This window comes from Zea mays, chromosome 2 (genome assembly GCF_902167145.1).
Source record: "Zea mays cultivar B73 chromosome 2, Zm-B73-REFERENCE-NAM-5.0, whole genome shotgun sequence".
Taxonomy (NCBI): Eukaryota; Viridiplantae; Streptophyta; class Magnoliopsida; order Poales; family Poaceae; genus Zea; species Zea mays.
In genome coordinates this window covers 15,415,247-15,434,724 of record NC_050097.1, presented here as the reverse complement: position 1 = coordinate 15,434,724, position 19,478 = coordinate 15,415,247, and the positions used below count along the sequence as shown (strand labels likewise).

The 19,478-nt window shown below is 48.3% G+C and overlaps 1 protein-coding gene across 1 annotated transcript; it reads left to right on the top strand.

Annotated features, from left to right (window-relative positions):
- The first annotated feature begins 6,656 nt into the window (after nt 1–6,656).
- LOC100193290 (alpha-expansin 13) lies at nt 6,657–10,061 on the top strand. Its single transcript, NM_001138432.1, has 3 exons — nt 6,657–6,898; nt 7,163–7,478; nt 9,341–10,061. Exons 1-3 carry the CDS (start codon nt 6,748–6,750, stop codon nt 9,648–9,650), a joined length of 777 nt encoding a protein of 258 aa, NP_001131904.1. The 5' UTR covers nt 6,657–6,747; the 3' UTR covers nt 9,651–10,061.
- The last annotated feature ends 9,417 nt before the right edge of the window (nt 10,062–19,478 follow it).

Below are 19,478 nucleotides of genomic sequence, written 5' to 3'. Positions count from 1 at the left end.
GGTGCCGGCGAGGAACGCGCCGATGACATCCGAGTCGGTGATGTTGGGCAGCTCGGTGCGCTACTTCGAGAATCGCCGGATGTAGTCCCGAAGCGGCTCCCCCGGCTGTTGCCGGCAGCTTCGAAGGTCCCAAGAATTCCCGGGGCGCACGTATGTGCCCTGGAAATTGCCAGCGAAGGCTTGGACCAAGTCGTCCCAGTTGGAGATCTGCCCCGGAGGCAGGTGCTCCAACCAGGCGCGAGCAGTGTCGGAGAGGAACAGGGGGAGGTTACGGATGATGAGGTTGTCGTCGTCCGTTCCACCCAGTTGGCAGGCAAGGCGGTAGTCCGCGAGCCACAGTTCCGGTCTCGTTTCCCCCGAGTACTTCGTGATAGTAGTCGGGGGTCGGAACCGGGTCGGGAATGGCGCCCGTCGGATGGCCCGACTGAAGGCCTGCGGACCGGGTGGTTCGGGCGAGGGACTCCGATCCTCCCCGCTGTCGTAGCGCCCCCCACGCCTGGGGTGGTAGCCTCGGCGCACCCTTTCGTCGAGGTGAGCCCGACGGTCGCGTCGATGGTGCTCGTTGCCGAGGTGGCCCGGGGCCGCAGGCGCGGTGTTGCGCGTGCGCCCGGTGTAGACCGAGGCTTCCCGCATGAATCGGGAAGTCGCGGCATGAGGTTCCGAGGGATAACCTTGCCTTCGGGAGGCAGTGCTCTCGGCCCGCCGGGCCGCAGCGCCTTCCAGGAGATTCTTGAGTTCTCCCTGGATTCGCCGACCCTCGGTGGTTGACGGCTCCGGCATCGCGCGGATGAGCATTGCTGCGGTTGCCAGGTTCTGACCAACCCCGCTGGATGCGGGCGGCGGCCTGATCCTGACATCGTTGGCGACGCGGTGCTGGAGACCTTGGGGCAGGTGACGTATTTCTCCGGCCAGAGGTTGGCCCACCCATGCCTGTCCGACGTCCCGACGGATCGGCTCAAGCGCTCCTGTTCCCTCGTTGAGCCTGGCCTGCACCTCGCGGACTTGCTCGAGTTGTGGGTCGTAACCCCCCGCCGGAGCGGGGACCACAGCTAGCTCCCGTGGGATGTCGGCGCGAGGCACCGGCCTAGGGAGATCACCGTCCTCCGGCATGCCAAGATGGTTGCCTTCGGAGGGATCCCCTAGCTCGATGTGGAAACATTCGCGGCTTGGGCCGCAGCTCTCGTCGCCAAGGCTGCGGCTTCCATTGGAACAGTCGGATAGGCAGTAGTCACATGCGGTCATGAAGTCCCGCACGGCACTGGGGTTGCCAAGTCCGGAGAAATCCCAAGCGATGCTGGGATCGTCATCTTCCTCGGACCCAGAGGGCCCGTAGGTCGAGACGTCCGTCAGTCGGTCCCAAGGCGACCGCATACGGAACCTCAGTGGGGTTGCACTCGCCTCGATGAGAGCGCCCGCCAAAACGAGGTCGTTTGGCGGGTTGAGGCCGAGTCGAAATGACGCAAGATGGGAGTTAGTCGGTACCTTTTTGTCGACGAGGAGCGACGTAGTCACATCGGGGACTGGTTGCACCGTCAACTCTGGTTCGAGGGCGACGTCCTGCAGGCTTTCCGCGAGCGCGCCGACGTCGTCTTCTTGCTCGGGGTCAGCGTGCCGCGGGGGGACGGCGCTTGCCTCCGTCTTGAACGCGAGGTCGACATCCGGCGTGCCTTCCGTCGGGGCGTCGGGGGCGTCGATTCGCTCGACGGCCGACGAAGCGCGGCCTCCCACTTGGCCTTGACGGCCCCGCCTCCGCCTCCGTTGGCGGGGGAGAGAACGGAGCGAGCCCGAATGTTGCCCTTCCACCACGCGGGGAAGACGTCGTCGATTCCGCCGCCGGCGGGCGGGTTGTCGGCCGCCATTGTCGTAGTCGCGCGGCGGTGGAAGAAGTATCATGTCGTAGCTGCCGTCGAAGGACAAGAACTCAAGAGCCCCGAAACGAAGCACCGTCCCGGCCCGGAGAGGTTGCTGGAGACTGCCCATCTGGAGCTTGACGGGGAGCTGTTCGTCAGCACGCAGCAGGCCCCTACCTGGCGCGCCAACTGTCGGCGTTTCAAGACAGGGGGGTCCCTAAGCCGATGAGTGAGTGTGCTGCGTGCCCCAGCCCAGATGGGTCGAGCGCGTGGGCGAGCGCGAAGGGGGGAGAGGCGAGGTGGCCGGAGTCGAGCGTGAGAGAGGTGGAAGTCCCGCGGCCTTCGTGTTCGTCCCGCGCCCAGGTCAGGTGCGCTTGCAGTAGGGGGGTTACAAGCGTCCACGCGGGTGAGGGAAGCGAGCGGCCCCAAGAGAGCGCCTGTCCCGTCCTCGGTCCCGCGCGGCCAACCTTCTCTAAGAAGGCCCTGGTCCTCCCTTTTATAGTCGTAAGGAGAGGATCCAGGTGTACAATGGGGGTGTAGCAGAGTGCTACGTGTCTAGCGGAGGGAGAGCTAGCGCCCTAGGTACATGCCAATGTGGCAGCCGGAGAGATCTGGGCACCCTGCTGGCGTGATGTCGTGGCTGTCGGAGGTGCGGCGGAGCCTGGCGGAGGGACAGCTGTTGGAGCGGTCGAGTCCCTGCTGACGTCGTCCTGCTTCCGTAAGAGAGCTGGGGGCCGCCGTCGTCATAGAGCTTGTGGAGCGCCATCATTGCCCCTCCGGCGGAGCTGGCCGGATGGGACGCCGGTCTTGTTCTCCGTGACCCGAGTCGATTCGGGGTAGGATGATGATGGCGCTTCCTGTTGACGTGGCGGTCTGTGCTCTAGGCGGGGCGACGTGGGGGTTCCTCCGAAGCCGAGGTTGAGTCTGCCTTCCGTCGCCGTGGCCGAGCCCGAGCCATGGGGTCGGGCGAGGCGGAAGTCGTTCGGCCGAGGCCAGGGCGGAGTCCGAGCCCTGGGGTCGGGCGAGGCGGAGTTTCGTCGTCTTCCGGGTCTTAGCCCGAGTCCGAGCCCTGGGGTCGGGCGGAGCGGAGTTCGCCGTCTTCCGGGTCTTAGCCCGAGTCCGAGCCCTGGGGTCGGGCGGAGCGGAGTTCGCCGTCTTCCGGGTCTTAGCCCGAGTCCGAGCCCTGGGGTTGGGCGGAGCGGAGTTCGCCGTCTTCCGGGTCTTAGCCCGAGTCCGAGCCCTGGGGTCGGGCGGAGCGGAGTTCGCCGTCTTCCGGGTCTTAGCCCGAGTCCGAGCCCTGGGGTCGGGCGGAGCGGAGTTCGCCGTCTTCCGGGTCTTAGCCCGAGTCCGAGCCCTGGGGTCGGGCGGAGCGGAGTTCGCCGTGGTGCCTTTGGCAAGGCCTGACTGCCTGTCAGACTCACTCTGTCGAGTGGCACTGCAGTCGGAGTGGCGCAGGCGGCGCTGTCCTTCTGTCTGACTGGCCAGTGGAGCGGTGGAGTGACGGCGGTCACTTCGGCTCTGCCGGGGGCGCGTGTCAGGATGAAGGTGTCAGGCCACCTTTGCGTTAAATGCCCCTGCAATTTGGTCAGTCGGTGTGGCGATTTAGTCAAGGTTGCTTCTGAGCGAAGCCAAGGCCTCGGGCGAGCCGGTGATGTGTCCGCCATAAAAAGGGGGCCTCGGGCGAGACGGAAGTCTCTCGAGGTCGGCTGCCCTTGGCCGAGGCTAGGCTCGGGTGAAGCGTGATCGAGTCACTCGTGTGGACTGATCCCTGACTTAATCGTACCCATCAGGCCTTTGCAGCTTTATGCTGATGGGGGTTACCAGCTGAGAATTAGGCGTCTTGAGGGTACCCCTAATTATGGTCCCCGACAATGGCTGTGTGAAAAATCTGAGTATTATGGTAATTACGTACGGAGGAAGACGATGTGGTCCAAAGGGTTCATGATCTAGAAAGCGATGAATTTCTATTATCGTGACGACTCGATCGATTCCGTGTTCATATTGATTTTGGACGTTTTTTTTACCAAAACGATTTTTATAGAAGCCGGCTGAAAAAAAGCCTAAACAAACACGACCATAAATGTTCCACTCTTTGCTTCCTTGAATTTAAGGCAGTGTAGCCTTGCAACACCATCATCCATCGTATCGTCGCCATGCTACATTTTTGTGGCTAGATACCTATAGATCTAGAGATGATTGGAAAAAAAAACTCTCCAAACATTCCATCCATGCAAACATAGCACTCTAGTTACCAAACTAGCTCAAAGATATAGTATAGTCATTCCATGTGGTATTTTAGGGACTAAAAATAATTAAATTTTAGTCAGTAAAGTTTAGAAGTCACTTCAATCCCCCCTACTAGTAAGTAGGGGCCATAGATGTCCCCGTAGAGAGGCACCGCAGTACCGATCGTCCGCACTGATGTTTGACTGACGAGGCCCCGCCTTGTGTGCCAGATCAGCGCGGCATCAAGTCGCCAGCGGCAAGCAAAATATATGGCATGCGGAGAGCCATGAGTAACCGCAACGAGGAGCAGATGCGTGGCTCCCCGTGGCTCAGAGCTGCCTGCTTGTCCACGTCAAGCAGCAGGCTGCTGACGTGGTTCCAAGCGTGACTCATGGACACCTAACCGCACATCGTTTTCGCCTTCAACCGCAGGATCGCGGGCGTCAAACGCTACTGTATGGCACGCTTATACTAAATTTTGGTGCAAGTACTAAGGTTGAAGCGGCATTTGGTCAGAGACTTGGTTCGGGGATAATGAAGAACTTGGAAAATGTACAGCGTGTTTGGTTTGATGGTTTGGCTCATCCATCATGACCTGGCTCCAGACGAAGCGGTCTTACACTTTTCTGCAGAGTGAGCTGATCCCACGTGTTAGTATATTATTAGAACAGAGTGATGGACGACATCGTTCCGCGATTCAAACCAAATAATAATGTAGGCTCGGACGTAGGTCCAAATGACTCCGGAAGCTATCCAACCTGCAAACCAAACATGCCGGTAAGGGAAAACGTTTTTGCTCGTTGTCGGGCCTGGTTGTTGGGTGTATGGGCTGTAAACACTCCTATCTCGCCGGGCGTTGCTAGCGGGATCTATCAGGAAAAGCCCACGAAATGTTACCCAGGGCTCGCTCCGCCAAGGCTTTAAAGCTCACCTGCAAACCGCGACGGGCCCTTATCTCGCTCCGCCAAGGCTTTAAAGCACGAGCGTACGCGTCGCCGGCAGGCACGGGCGCACTTCCGGGCACGTCACGATCCGTGGAGCTGACCACCTCCTGCATTTGCTTGCTGATCTCTCCCATTCTTCCCGCTGCCGCTTGATTTGCGACGGTGCCTCTCTAGGCCATATGCGTGGCGTAGGACACGTGATGGTAAAAGGTCACGGCATATGTTTGCTTCGTTCCACGACTGTTCCTTGCTCGGTTGCTCCTTCGTGTCCTACAGCTCCTCGATCGATTCCCCTATGACCGGGACACCCAGACTGATCGGCATGCCGTAGCCACCGCGCCTGTACGACGCCATCACATGCACATTTAACACCGAGTCGTCGCGCGCGGTGGCTAACATGTGCGAGCAAAATCCCAGTCCACTCTGGCATTCGACGCCACCCATATCCACATGACCACATGCAAACACACACAGGAAACGAGCAGGCACATTGACCGATCTTCATGAAATGCAGGCGCATCTTGTTCACGATACTATGTCGATAATACCACGGCCCACCATTGCTGTACATCAACGGATCTTGCTGCCTAGCCAGTAGTTGACCATGTTTGCCTCCATCCTTCATGGAAACTGGAAAGGATGACTACACCGTGCAGTCAGTACGCAAGAGGAACTGCATTTACTCTAGCCGTTGGATAATTCCAGTTGACATAACTCAAGATTTTACCAATCTCTTGACCTGATATTGTTTACGTTTTCGCTGGAGCTTGTATATAGATAAGTATTGTAGACAAAGTATAGAACATGAGTATTGAGACGTTAGTGCCCTCAAGGAAGCCTTAGATAATATTAAGTTGTCGTTTGATTCACGAAATGTAACGTAAATGCAACGATAATGATTCACACTTTATTACCGACGGTAACAAGTTTGAATAGGACGGTATAAGTTTCTAGTGTAGTATCTGATTACGATGAACTTAAACAAACATGATTCAACGTTATCGATTAACTTTCACATTACAAATATGTAAACCAAATAACACCTAAGAGCAAATCAACCCGACAATCTGTAGTGCACAATGTAAAGCTATAATAAGTTTCTAAAATTGTATTATGTTCAATCCAAGGTGACATTTAGCTTACCTTTGCATTGTATGCTCAAGTACGACATGCTTTATATTGTTTTGTCTCTATATATTACAGGTGTAGCAGTTAGAACAGTTGGTTTAAAGCCGCAACGAAAATACTGGATGTTCAAAAGAATAGTACAAATCTAGGTTTACTAGTTAGCCCTTCTCTGATAGATAATCTATCTCATCTTATATTTCAAAGTTCAAATAATGTATCCGCAATATAAATCTTCTATTTTAGATGATATGTTGTTAGACACCATTGCTGCATTGCATCCTTCCCTCGTCCCATCCGGCCTTTTGATTCCTTTCTCGTTAGCTCCTTTGCGCTATTCAGTCTATTATTATTATTATCCACAGCTTGCAAAGGCTAAGCACTTCAAAAGAAAACACTGCCCACTAAAATACTCTATAAAAACAAGATATAAAAGCAGGAAGGCCCCAGAAACCTGCAAAGGTACCCAAGCTGAAAGCATCACACTCGCAGTTGCAGAGTTCCGCTTCATCAGTCCCACACTCTCCCCTTCCTCCCCCCAGTCCTGAGCTTCGCCGAGGCATACGGACAATACCGGCACCGGCAGCGAGCAGTCGGGAGCCATGGCTCCGCGGCTCCTGCTCTTCCTCCTCCTCCTCCTCCCGCTCCTCGCCGCCGGACACCAGCACCCGTCCTCCTACGGCTCCTCCGCGCTTTCCGAGTGGCGCCCCGCCAAGGCATCCTACTACGCCGCCGACCCCGAAGACGCCATCGGTGCGCTTCCAGACATGCCTGCATTCCTTATTGTTCATCCCATCAACCGCAATTCTGCCAGCCGTCCTTGGGCATCTTTAACTCGTCGTACCAATGCTACAAGCACGCATAAGGATTTCTCTTTTTAAGGGAACGAAATATCCCTCGAACCGCACGTTTGGCTACCGGAATCGTGCGTCCGTACAGTTCCTGATTGACTCTGGCCGCACGGTGCTACCTGTAGAAGCCGTGTTCCTGATTCTTTGCTGTGTGTGCGGCGTGCAGGTGGGGCGTGCGGGTTCGGGGATCTGGGAAAGCACGGGTACGGGATGGCGACGGTGGGGCTGAGCACGGCGCTGTTCGAGCGCGGCGCGGCGTGCGGCGGCTGCTACGAGGTCAAGTGCGTCGAGGATCTCAAGTACTGCCTCCCCGGCACCTCCATAGTCGTCACGGCCACCAACTTCTGCGCCCCGAACTACGGCCTTCCCGCCGACGCCGGCGGCCACTGCAACCCGCCCAACCATCATTTCCTCCTCCCCATCCAGTCGTTTGAGAAGATTGCGCTCTGGAAGGCCGGCATCATGCCAATCCAGTACCGCCGGTACGTACCACTGCTGTCTGCTTCTTTTGCTGCTAGATCTGAGGTTTTTTTTCCCTTTCCTAATCCACTTTGTGTGAAACTGTGAAAGCGCTTGCTCACCTAGAATTGGTGTTGGTTAGCGTAATGTGGAACCCAATAAAAGCTGAAATGTAAGTGTCCGTTGGTGAGGGAAGTGTAGAAGAGGTGGAGGTGGAAGTGGACCCTCTGTGTGTTGTCAACTTGTGTGAGTGTTTCAACTAGAACCAGATAGTTTCGTCAGTTGTCACAATCCTTTGGATTTTGGCTATCAACAAAACTACATGGTCCCTCATAAAAATGCATGGCAGTGTGCATGAGTATTAGAGATCTATTTGGTTGCTCTACTTCTGATTCGGGGCTGTAAAATTTCTGGCACTGTTAAAAAAGAGCTGACTTATATGTCACTGGTGGTTGCCATCTCAAATCCTTCGTCGTTCTTTCGTGCTATGTTTCTTGCTTCTGATTCGGGGCTGTAAAATTTCTGGCACTGTTAAAAAAGAGCTGACTTATATGTCACTGGTGGTTGCCATCTCAAATCCTTCGTCGTTCTTTCGTGCTATGTTTCTTGACCTGTCGAATGGTCATTAGAACATAGAATCAGTAGGATGAGTTGCACCAACACACACCAAATTCAAAAACTAAAAAAATGTTCATAGCTGAGCTAATCTCTGGATTTCGCCAAATCTATGTCAAAACTTCAGAATTCTGGTAATTCTGGCCTTCTGGGCAGCATTATCTGAGAAATATTATTTTCCATTTGGTTGCCTCTGAGGAGTGGCATAACTATCATGGTAGCCAAAAAGGAATGTGTCAACATCTGAACCTTTGCACAAGCATTTAACAACGCACAGTTCAGTTACTTCCAGGGGAACATGGCTACATGAGATGTCCCTCCAGTGCTAAGTAATTCCAAAGCCACCATGTGGATTATACTGTTATATGCTACGAGTAGATGTTCATAACCTTGATTTCTGTGCTTGTGGTAACATTTTATGGTGATTGGTACTTGGTACATCCTTTTCAGTAATTCAGTCCTACAAACACTATCATCTATCTGAAAATGGCTATTCGTGTTAGACAACTTCAGGTGCTGACTAATCTGACATTTTCAGTGCCAGAGCCAAACAGATTACAAATATATTTGGCACATGCATTCATAGATTAGTCAAGTTCTAATCTGACATTTTCAGTGCCATTGAAAAGGTAATTTTATGAATTTACTTATATGTGGTGTCCAATACCTTCACAAATATTCTACTAATGTTCAAACATCATTATGTGAGTCTAAGTTGACACTCTGCAATGAAAGGTACATGTTGCTGTGATTTCCTATATGGCTGGTTGATAAAATGTGTTGCTATCAAATTTATTTCCTGGTTGATCTATATTTCAGAGGACAATAGGCCTGAGGATATTTGGCTGAAATCATTCACTGTTGTGTCTTTACGCTGTTTCAGACTTTTATTCCCAAACTTGTTACATACTAGTCTGTGCTGTTTGGTTCACATATTGGTAACGTAATGGGTAACCGATAGCGTTAAATCATGTTTGTTTAAGTTCAACCGTAATAGATACTAAACTACAAATGGATACCGCCTTATTCAAAAAATTTAGCGCCGGTATTCGAGTGTGAATCGTTATCATTACCATTTACGTTACATGTCGTGAACTAAACGGCAGTACGACACCTCATAGCCAACTGTTCTTTAACCCTGCAACATATGCTAATATATGATACAGGCATACAGCTAACCAAAGCTGTATAATATCATTTTAAAAAGAAAGCAATAGTAACCTATGTCAGACTGACATTACATTTAACATGTTTCCTTGCTTGTTTGCAGTGTTAAGTGCCTCCGTGAAGGTGGTGTCAGGTTCTCTGTCAACGGTCGGCACTTCTTCTTTACAGTCCTAATCAGCAACGTTGGTGGCGCGGGTGATGTTAGATCTGTGAAGATCAAAGGAACAGAGTTGGGATGGCTCCCGATGGGCCGCAACTGGGGCCAGGTGTGGCACATCAACTGTGACATGAGGGGACAACCTCTATCGTTTGAGCTCAGCTCGAGCGATGGCAAGGCGCTGACCAGTTTCAACGTCGTCCCTAAGGATTGGGAGTATGGCAAGACATACACGGGGAAGCAATTTCTTCTGTAGAGAATGAGCGCCACAAGATCAGCTTACAGTTTCTCATTTTTTGTTCTGATCCTACGAGTTGGGCTGTGGTGTACATTCTCTGCACTTCTGCAGAACAAGTAATATCATTATTAGGAGAAAATTACTTAGTGCAAGGCCTCAGATAGTTGCTCTTGGTCATAAATGGTTTTCCATGTCCCCTTCATAGTTGTACTAAAGAGGCTTGATGTATCATTCAAAATAGAAGCCTCCGTTGTATTACAATATTTTACCTAGCAAGCAATGATAATGTATTTCTGCATTTCTGTATTAGTAACAAGGGCAGCAACTAGAACTTTGATTTCCTGTTTCTTTTTGTTTACCACCAACAATGTCAGCTTATGCTAAACTCTGACGCTGGTCTTCAGCTGCAGGATGTAGAATACATGAAACATATTCCAATTTGTAGCATCCATTCTCATATTACAGAATTATCGGTGTTTGGATCCGTGGATCGAACCAACTAGTGAAATAATGTTGTGTGCCCCAGATCTAGATGGTGATGTAAGTTTACACAAGTCTTTAATTCTGGTTCAGGCTCAAAAAGGCCCTACTTTCAAAAGAGGTGGATGAGACTTATATTACTCACACATAAGTGCTTATAGTAGGTGTAAGGAAAATGGACCCCGGGTCATTTGGCTAATTGAGTTTTGGTGTTTGATGATGAAAGCATCTAGGCCCCTGGTTGGTTTTAGTGATTAATGACAACGTATTATTATATGTGACTAACGTGTGTTTTGCAGAGACAAATGGTAAGTTAGGTCGCATGACAGGTAGAAGTACTACAACGGAGAAAACAATCCCGGAGATAAGAACTCGAAGCGACGGCTAAAACGACGAAACAAAAGGTGAAGGCCTACGGAGTCCGAGTGTCAAGGAGATGTGGACACTCGCATTTTAATTAGGTTTTTTATTCTCTTTTAGCCGTACTATAAAGAGGGGTTGTCGATGAGTAGTTTGACCAAGAGAGATCTAGTGTAGTGTTGGTGCACAATCACACTCATACACAGTGCTAGGTGTCACTCTAGAACTCACACACAAGTTAGAGCGAAAACTGATTTGAAAATCAGCTGAAAAACAAGACTTAGGGTTTCTGGCTTTGGGGCACCGGACTGTCCGGTGTGCACCGGACTGTCCGGTGCACCCTCTGCCAGGTGGGACCAGGCTGGTTCACAGCAGAGCCTTCCCAGTCGCAGAAACCCGAGAGCGCTGCCTTCGGAGATGAATTTTAGTGGCACACCGGACATCGCACCGGACTGTCCGGTGTGCACCGGACAGTGGACTGTTCACTGTCCGGTGCGCCATGAGTCCAACGGCTCTGTGTCAGAACTAGCCGTTGGAAGTGACCGTTGGCGCACCGGTGGCGCACCGTTGGCGCACCGGTGGCGCACCGGACTGTCCGGTGCGCCATCGCGCAGCAAGTTTCCTGTAACGGCTAGTTGGTGGGTGAGGGCTATTTATACCCCTTCCACCCACCATATTCAATGACTTGCACTCCACATTTATTCCAGCACTTTGGTAGAGCATTGCAAGCACCAAAAGCCTAGTGAGGAGATTAGAGAATCATAATCCGCGTTTGTTCCTCATTAGCGCTAGTGAGAGCCACCTAGAGCACACACCACTTGCATTAGGCTTCTCTTGGTCAAGCGAAAGTCTATGGCTTGTTACTCTTGGTGATCGGCATCACCTAGACGGCTTGGTGGCGTTGGGAGCTCGGTGATCACCGTGAAGATCTTGTTGGTGACCCGACTCAAGTTTGTAAGCGGTCTCGAGGGATCCACCGCGCCGGAGTGGCAAAGGATCATCTCGTAGTGAGCACTTGGTTCTTGCGAGGACCAAGGGGGAGCGATACCCTTGCGCGGGTGCTCCAACGAGGACTAGTGGAGAGTGCCGACTCTTCGATACCTCGGGAAAAATTGGAGGAGTCTTCTAAACTTTGCTTTACATTCCGCACTTAATTCAAGCTATTTACTTTGTGTATTTGTTTAGCAAGTATTTGAAGCATTGTTTTAGCCTTGTTACATTTCTAGTATTATTTTCTTAGTGCTAGTTGTTGGGGTGAAGTTGGGCTCTTGTTTAGCTCTTGCTTAGGTTTTAATTAGTGTTGATTTTTAGAAAAGCCCAATTCACCCCCCCCCTCTTGGGCATCGTGATCCTTTCAATTGGTATCAGAGCCTTGTTGCTCATAGATTAGCTTAACCGCTAGAGTTACGATGTCCGGTGGGGATGGACCTCCTCCCGTTTTTGATGGTGACGATTTTCCTTATTGGAAAATTCGTATGGAAGCATACTTAGAGGCTATAGACATTGGTGTCTATAAAGCCGCCACACAAGGGTTTCCCCAACCTAGAGATCCCACAAATCTTGTAGGTGATGAGTTCAATTATGAGAAATGGAATGCGAAGGCCAAAAACACCCTTTTTAGAGGCCTTTGCAAAGATGTGTTCAATAGAGTTCGGAATCATAAAAATGCTCATGATTTGTGGATGGACATTTGTGCTCTACACGAAGGAACTAGAAGTGAACGTGAGGAAAGATATCACATAGCTATGCGAAAGTTAAATTCTTTTGAAATGCTTGCTAATGAAAATGCAAACGCTATGTACTCACGACTTAATATTCTTGTAGAGGAAGTCAATGGATTGGGGCTTACTCAAATCTCACAACCGGATGTTGTGAGGAAGATTCTCAGTGTCCTCCCAATAGACAAATATGGACACATTGTCACTGTGCTACATCAAATGGATCTTTCGGTTACCACACCCACACAAATTTTGGGAAAGATCAATGCCCATGAAATGTACATGCACATCAACGACAAAGAAGAATCATCTTCCAAAAGAAAGGATTTGGCCCTCAAAGCAAATCATGAAAGAAAAGGAAAAGCAAAAATACAAGTTGAGGAAGAATCCTCAAGTGATGATGACCTTGATGCAAACATTGCCTTGATGGTAAGGAAGACCACCAAGATGTTGAAGAAGCTAAATAGAGAAGGCATCAAATTTGATTCAAGGAAGAAGAAGTTCTTTTCCAACAAAAGAAAGCCCATCTCTGAGATGGACTGCTACAACTGTGGTGAGCTTGGTCATCTTGCTCATCAATGCAACAAGCCCAAGAAGAACAAGTTCAAGGGCAAGAAAGAAGATGACAGTGATGATGAAAAGAAGGAAAAGAAATTCTTCAAGAGGAAGGATGGGAAGCAAAAGAGGTTCCACAAGAAGAAGAATGGAAAGGCCTATATTGTTGGTGACTGGCTCACCGACGTCGAATCATCAAGTGGATCTTCTTCAAGTGAAGAAGAGGATGATGAAAAAGTTGCGGCCATCGCCGGGGACTTCTCTTCACCACCACCATCGCCATCATCCACTTCTCACCTGTGCCTTATGGCTAAGGGTGAACGAAAGGTACAAAATGATATTGATGATGATAGTGATAGTGATAGTGATGAAGAATTTGCTTCACCTTCATATGATGAGTTAGCTGACTTACTTAAAGAATATACTCAAATCATTAGAAAGTCAAAAGCTAAATGTGATAGGTTGAAAAATGAAAATGAATCTTTAAATGCCAAGTATGACATAGTTATAAAGGCTAGTGATGAAATAAAAGAAGAAAATAAAACTATGTCATCAACTGTAAATGAGCTCACAATCTCCCTAAAAGATGCTAAGGAAAAATATGACAAATTAAATGAAGCTAATAGGGAGTTGCAAAATAGACTAGTTAAGATCAAGGAAGACTATACTCAAATTAAATTTGATCATGACAATCTTCTTGTTGAAAATGAACTTTTATCTTGCAAAACACATGAGGCTATTAACCCTGTTGTTAAGCTTGATGTAGCAACCTCATGTGATGATTTGATTCAAGAAGAGCAAACTAGTCTACATGCTGAATTGACTGAAAAAGTTGAAGTCCTGACTTTAGACAACCAAAAATTGAAGAATTATTTGACTGATGCAACTACTAGAGGAAAAGTTGCTATTGAGAACAATGATTTCAACAATGAGTTGGCAGTGGATAATCAAAGGCTTAAGAATGAGGTCAAGAAACTAAAAAGTGAAAATGAACATCTTGCAACAAGTGTGCAAAAGTTCAACAAGGGTCAATACCTCCAAAATGAGCTGCTTATGAACACTGTTATGAAAAATAACAAGAGTGGTATTGGATACAATGCTTTTGTGCAAAAGAAATCTATCACTCAATACAAGCCAAAGCAGACTCACAAGCCTATCAAATGCTTTGAGTGTGGAAATGAAGGTCATTTTGCCCACAACTGCAAAGCTAAACCACCAACTCCCTTGCCTAAGCACTCAAGACCATTTGCTTTCAATGCTCACTATGTTCTAAGAAAGGTTGCAAATGGAAAGATTAAAGTTACATTCCTAGGTCCACCAAATAAGAGTAGACCTAGACAAATCTGGGTGGCAAAGTCCTTAATTGAGAGAGTCACTGGTCCTATGCAATATAGGGCTCTCAAAACTCAAGCTTGAATTGTCTGTGAATGTAGGTGAACTACAAGACCGGTGGGAGCCATTGGGTTATTGACAGTGGATGCACACAACATATGACAGGCAACCCACGAATGTTCACCTCATTAGATGAGAATGTTGATGGTCAAGATAAAATCACATTTGGAGACAACTCAAAAGGAAAAGTACAAGGACTTGGCAAGGTGGCAATCTCAAATGACTTATCAATATCAAATGTTCTCTTAGTTGCACCTTTGAGCTTCAATTTATTATCAGTGGGACAACTCTGTGATCTTGGACTTCAATGCTTATTCACTCCATCAGAGGTTATTGTAACAAAAATGGATGATGAATCAATGGTATTCAAGGGTTTTAGATACAACAACCTCTACTTAGTGGATTTCACTTCAGAAGATGCAGACTTAAGAACTTGCCTCTTCACCAAAGCTTCTCTTGGATGGCTTTGGCATAGGAGGCTTGCACATGTTGGGATGAGCACACTCAAGAAGGTATTAAAGAAAGATATGGTTAGAGGATTAAAGGATGTGGTATTTGAAAAGGACAAGCCATGCAGTGCATGTCAAGCTGGAAAGCAGGTTGCTAATACACATCCCACTAAAGCTTTCATGTCAACATCAAGGCCACTGGAACTACTTCATATGGATTTATTTGGACCTACAAATTATGTCAGTGCCGGTGGCAACCTCTACTGTCTAGTGATTGTTGATGACTTCTCAAGATACACTTGGGTGTTCTTTCTCCATGACAAATCTGAAGTTGCATCTATATTCAAGAAGTTTGCCAAGAAAGCTCAAAATGAATTTGATTGCAAGATTAAGAAGATTAGAAGTGACAATGGCAAAGAATTTGACAACACCAACATTCATGAGTACTGTGATGAAATTGGGATCAAGCATGAAGTATCTGCCACATATACACCTCAACAAAATGGAGTTGTTGAAAGGAAAAATAGGACCTTGATCACTCTTGCAAGAACAATGATTGATGAGTATAACACACCGGAGAGGTTTTGGGCCGAAGCTGTCAACACTGCTTGCTATGCATCAAACAGGCTATTTCCTCACCGGCTACTTGCGAAGACTCCTTATGAACTGCTAAATGGGAAAAAGCCAGACGTCTCTTTCTTCCGGGTGTTTGGGTGCAAATGCTACATCTACAAAAAACGCCATCATTTAGGGAAGTTTCAAAGACGTTGTGATATTGGTTTTCTTTTGGGTTATTCATTAAAGTCCAAAGCATATCGAGTATTCAACCATGCCACTGGCGTGGTAGAAGAAACATATGATGTGGAATTTGATGAGACTAATGGCTCCCAAGGAGCACTTGAAAATCTTGATGATGTAGGTGATGAGCCACTTAGGGAAGCAATGAAGAACATGCCTATTGGAGCTATCAAACCAAAAGAAGATGAAGAAGAGGTGCGAATCATTGACAGGCCTTCTTCATCAAATGTACCACAAGATGATGAAAAAGATGAGAGGCATGCAAATGAAGATACATTTGTCTCTCATGAACAAGCAAGGGTACAAGCCGAAGATGTTGATGCTCCAGGATCTTCTTCCCAAGTGGTTAACAGGAGAAACTCATCACTACTTCAAGCTCATCCTCAAAACCAAATCATCGGGAGTCCTTCACAAGGGGTTATTACTCGATCACATAGACATGCTAATTTTATTGAACATCACTCTTTTGTTTCTTGTGTTGAGCCTACTTGTATAGATGAGGCGCTACAGGATCCGGACTGGGTGAATGCCATGCATGAAGAACTTAACAACTTCACCCGTAACGAAGTTTGGACCCTGGAGAAGCCCCCACAAGATGCAAGAATCATTGGAACAAAGTGGGTGTTCAGAAACAAACAGGATGATCAAGGTGTGATTGTAAGAAACAAGGCAAGACTTGTTGCAAAAGGATTCTCTCAAGTTGAAGGCTTAGACTTTGGAGAGACCTTTGCACCGGTTGCTCGACTGGAAGCCATCCGTATCCTACTTGCATATGCATCATGTTATGATATAAAACTTTATCAAATGGATGTAAAAAGTGCATTTTTAAATGGCTTCATAAATGAACTTGTATATGTTGAGCAACCGCCTGGATTTGAAGACCCTAGATATCCTAACCATGCTTACAGGTTGTCCAAGGCGCTATATGGACTAAAGCAAGCTCCAAGGGCTTGGTATGAGCGTCTTCGCGACTTCCTCATCGAAAAGGGCTTCAAAATCGGGACCGTCGACACAACTCTCTTCACCAAGAAACATAACGGTGATATTTTCATTTGTCAAGTATATGTTGATGATATAATCTTTGGCTCGACAAATGACTGTCATTGCAAGGAATTTGGTGAGTTGATGTCGAAGGAGTTCGAGATGTCAATGATTGGTGAGCTAACATACTTCCTCGGCTTTCAAGTCAAGCAAATGAAAGATGGTAACTTTCTCTCTCAAGAGAAGTATACCAAAGACTTGTTGAAAAGATTCAACATGGAGAAGTGCAAACCAATCAAGACCCCCATGCCTACAAATGGACATCTCGACTTAGATGAGGGAGGTAACCCGGTTAATCAAACTCTCTACCGTTCTATGATTGGTAGTTTATTATACCTTACCGCATCTAGGCCCGATATCATGTTTAGTGTCTGCATGTGTGCTAGATTTCAATCTAATCCTAAGAAAGCTCATCTTCGCGCTGTTAAGAGAATTCTTAGGTATCTCAAGCACACCACAAGCGTTGGTCTGTGGTATCCCAAAGGAGCTACTTTTGATTTAATTGGCTATTCCGATTCGGATTATGCCGGTTGCAAAATTGATAGGAAAAGTACTTCTGGGGGATGCCATTTGCTTGGTAGATCACTAGTTTCATGGACATCCAAAAAGCAAAATAGTGTTGCCTTGTCAACTGCCGAAGCGGAATACATTGCCGCAGGTGCTTGTTGCACACAGATTTTATATATGAAACAAACTCTTCTAGACTATGGTGTAGTTCTAGAAAAAGTACCTTTGTTGTGTGATAATGAGAGTGCTGTTAAAATTGCTAATAATCCTGTACAACACTCTCGCACCAAGCACATTGATATCCGTCATCACTTCCTTAGAGATCATGTTGCTAAAGGAGATATTATTTTAGAAGGAGTGAGGTCGGAAGATCAATTAGCGGATATTTTCACTAAGCCACTTGATAAGACCCGCTTTTGCATGTTGAGGAATGAACTAAATATCCTTGATCTCAGAAATTTTATGTGAAATGTCAAATGGTGTTGTCACTTGCATTGCATATTTAAATTCCTTGTATTGCATCTAGGGCTTGTCTAACCTAGTTGAGATAACCGCCAATAAAGCGAGTGAAAAAGCTTAACTCGGGTCAAACTTGACAAGTCTTAGTTTTAAGCTTTTAGCACTTAAATTCTTACTTTCAAGCAATTATTGATTCTTGAAATATGCATGAGGTACTGCACTTAGGGGGAGTATTCAAAACTCAAATCACTCATGAAAAACCCCTAGTGCAAACCAAAATGCAAATTTCACCATTTGCCTATTTTCTCTAAAAAATTATCTAGCCTATGGCAAAATATTTTGAAAAGTATATGAGGGTGCCAATACCTGTCCCAACAAGTGTTCTTTTGTGTGATTATAAGTTGGGATTTGGTTTGGTTAGGAGTTAGATAGAAAAATTCAAAATTTTCCAAACTCCCCTCTGTCTGGGCTCACCGGACAGTCCGGTGTGCACCGGACACTGCACTGTGCAATGTCCGGTGCACCGGCAGCCGCGCGCGAAGTTCCTTTTTTTCTGTGCGCTGTCCGGTGGTTCACCGGACATCTACTGTGCGCTGTCCGGTGTGCACCGGACAGCCACTGTAGACTGTCCGGTGTGCCCATCTCGCGTTTTAAAAAACAGCCTCCAGCCCGAGCCGAGCTAGAGGCCCTCTGGTTGTTCTTTTCTCCCAGCCGCCCAGCCTCTGTGTCTGGCGTTTTCCTCCTCCCGGCGACCTCTCCGGCGGCCACCATCTCCGGCCATCATCGCCGGCGACCTCGCCTCTCTCCATCCCTCCCTCGGTGAGCAAGTCTCTCTCCCATCTCCTGTTCTTCTTCCCCTCAGTCCTCTGTGACAAGTCTGCCCCCTCTCCACCCTTTCTCCCACCTTTTTGCAAATCTTCAAATTCCTGTGAATCCAATTGTTGAAATGTGTTCATGTACCTCCATTGTGTATCCCTGCAAACCTTTAGCTCCTTCGGGAGGGCATTCCCACCTCAAATGGCCATATTCCTAAAACCCTAGATCCCCGCACACCAAGTGCTCGGTGAAATGCCCAAACCAGCCAAACTTGCTCAACTTGAACCCAAATTTTTCAGGCACCTTCACCACACTTCCAGTAACCTACTTGCCAAATTTCACGCCAATCCGAGATCCCAGGCTTAAAATTAACCAAAATTCTCGTTTTGCACGATCGTTTCCGAGCCGAGTGCCCAAAACCCTATTTCTTCGCCTAAATTCAAACCAAGCACACACTTCACTCATATTGACCTATATAAACCTATTCGTGAAGTATCGACTCAATCCCATATCGTTTTGTGCCTCAATTTGAATTCCAATCATTCTATGTCTCTATTTGTCCGTCAAACGTCGTTTTCACGGCTTTTGACTTATCGATCGTCCCATCTCGTGCCATATCTCTTTGTGTATGTATTTATTCACATTTCATATGCTTATGACTATGTGACTAATACGTGCTCACCTCTTCTGTCATTTCAGTGACCTTGTGTGACCGTGTGCCGTCTCTCGTCCTGCCTGGATCGTCACCTCTCGTGTGACCTTTCCAGGTAGACATCTCACTCTTTGCTAAATATATCAGTCACTTTTGCTCTGTGCTTAGTCTCTCTATCTCGTTTGCAGACTTTAGTTCAGGATGCCGCGCACGAAGAATGCGTCGGCATCAGGGGGTGGCGACGATGAGGACCCTCGTCGCCCCTTCAGGCAGGTGAAGGGCAAGACTGTGTATCTGGAGCAGCAGGAAGGCCGCAAGAAGCGGCGTTCAGACAGAGAGGCTCGCGCAGCAGCAGCAGCTGCCGCAGCCGCTGCACAGGCAGCACTTGGAGATCAGCCGGATATTCCATCAGATCAGATTGCTTTCCGTGCTCGTCGTCTCGCCTCCCGGTCTCGCTCCTCCACTCACACCTCCGCTTCCACTCCGCCACCCACTCTGCCTGCTCCAGTCACTCCTATTGCTCCATCCACCTCCACCGCCATACCCACTACCAGCACCACGCCAGCTTCCACTGCTTCCCCTGCCCCCGCTCCCGCTTCAGCTCCACCTGTCCCTCCAC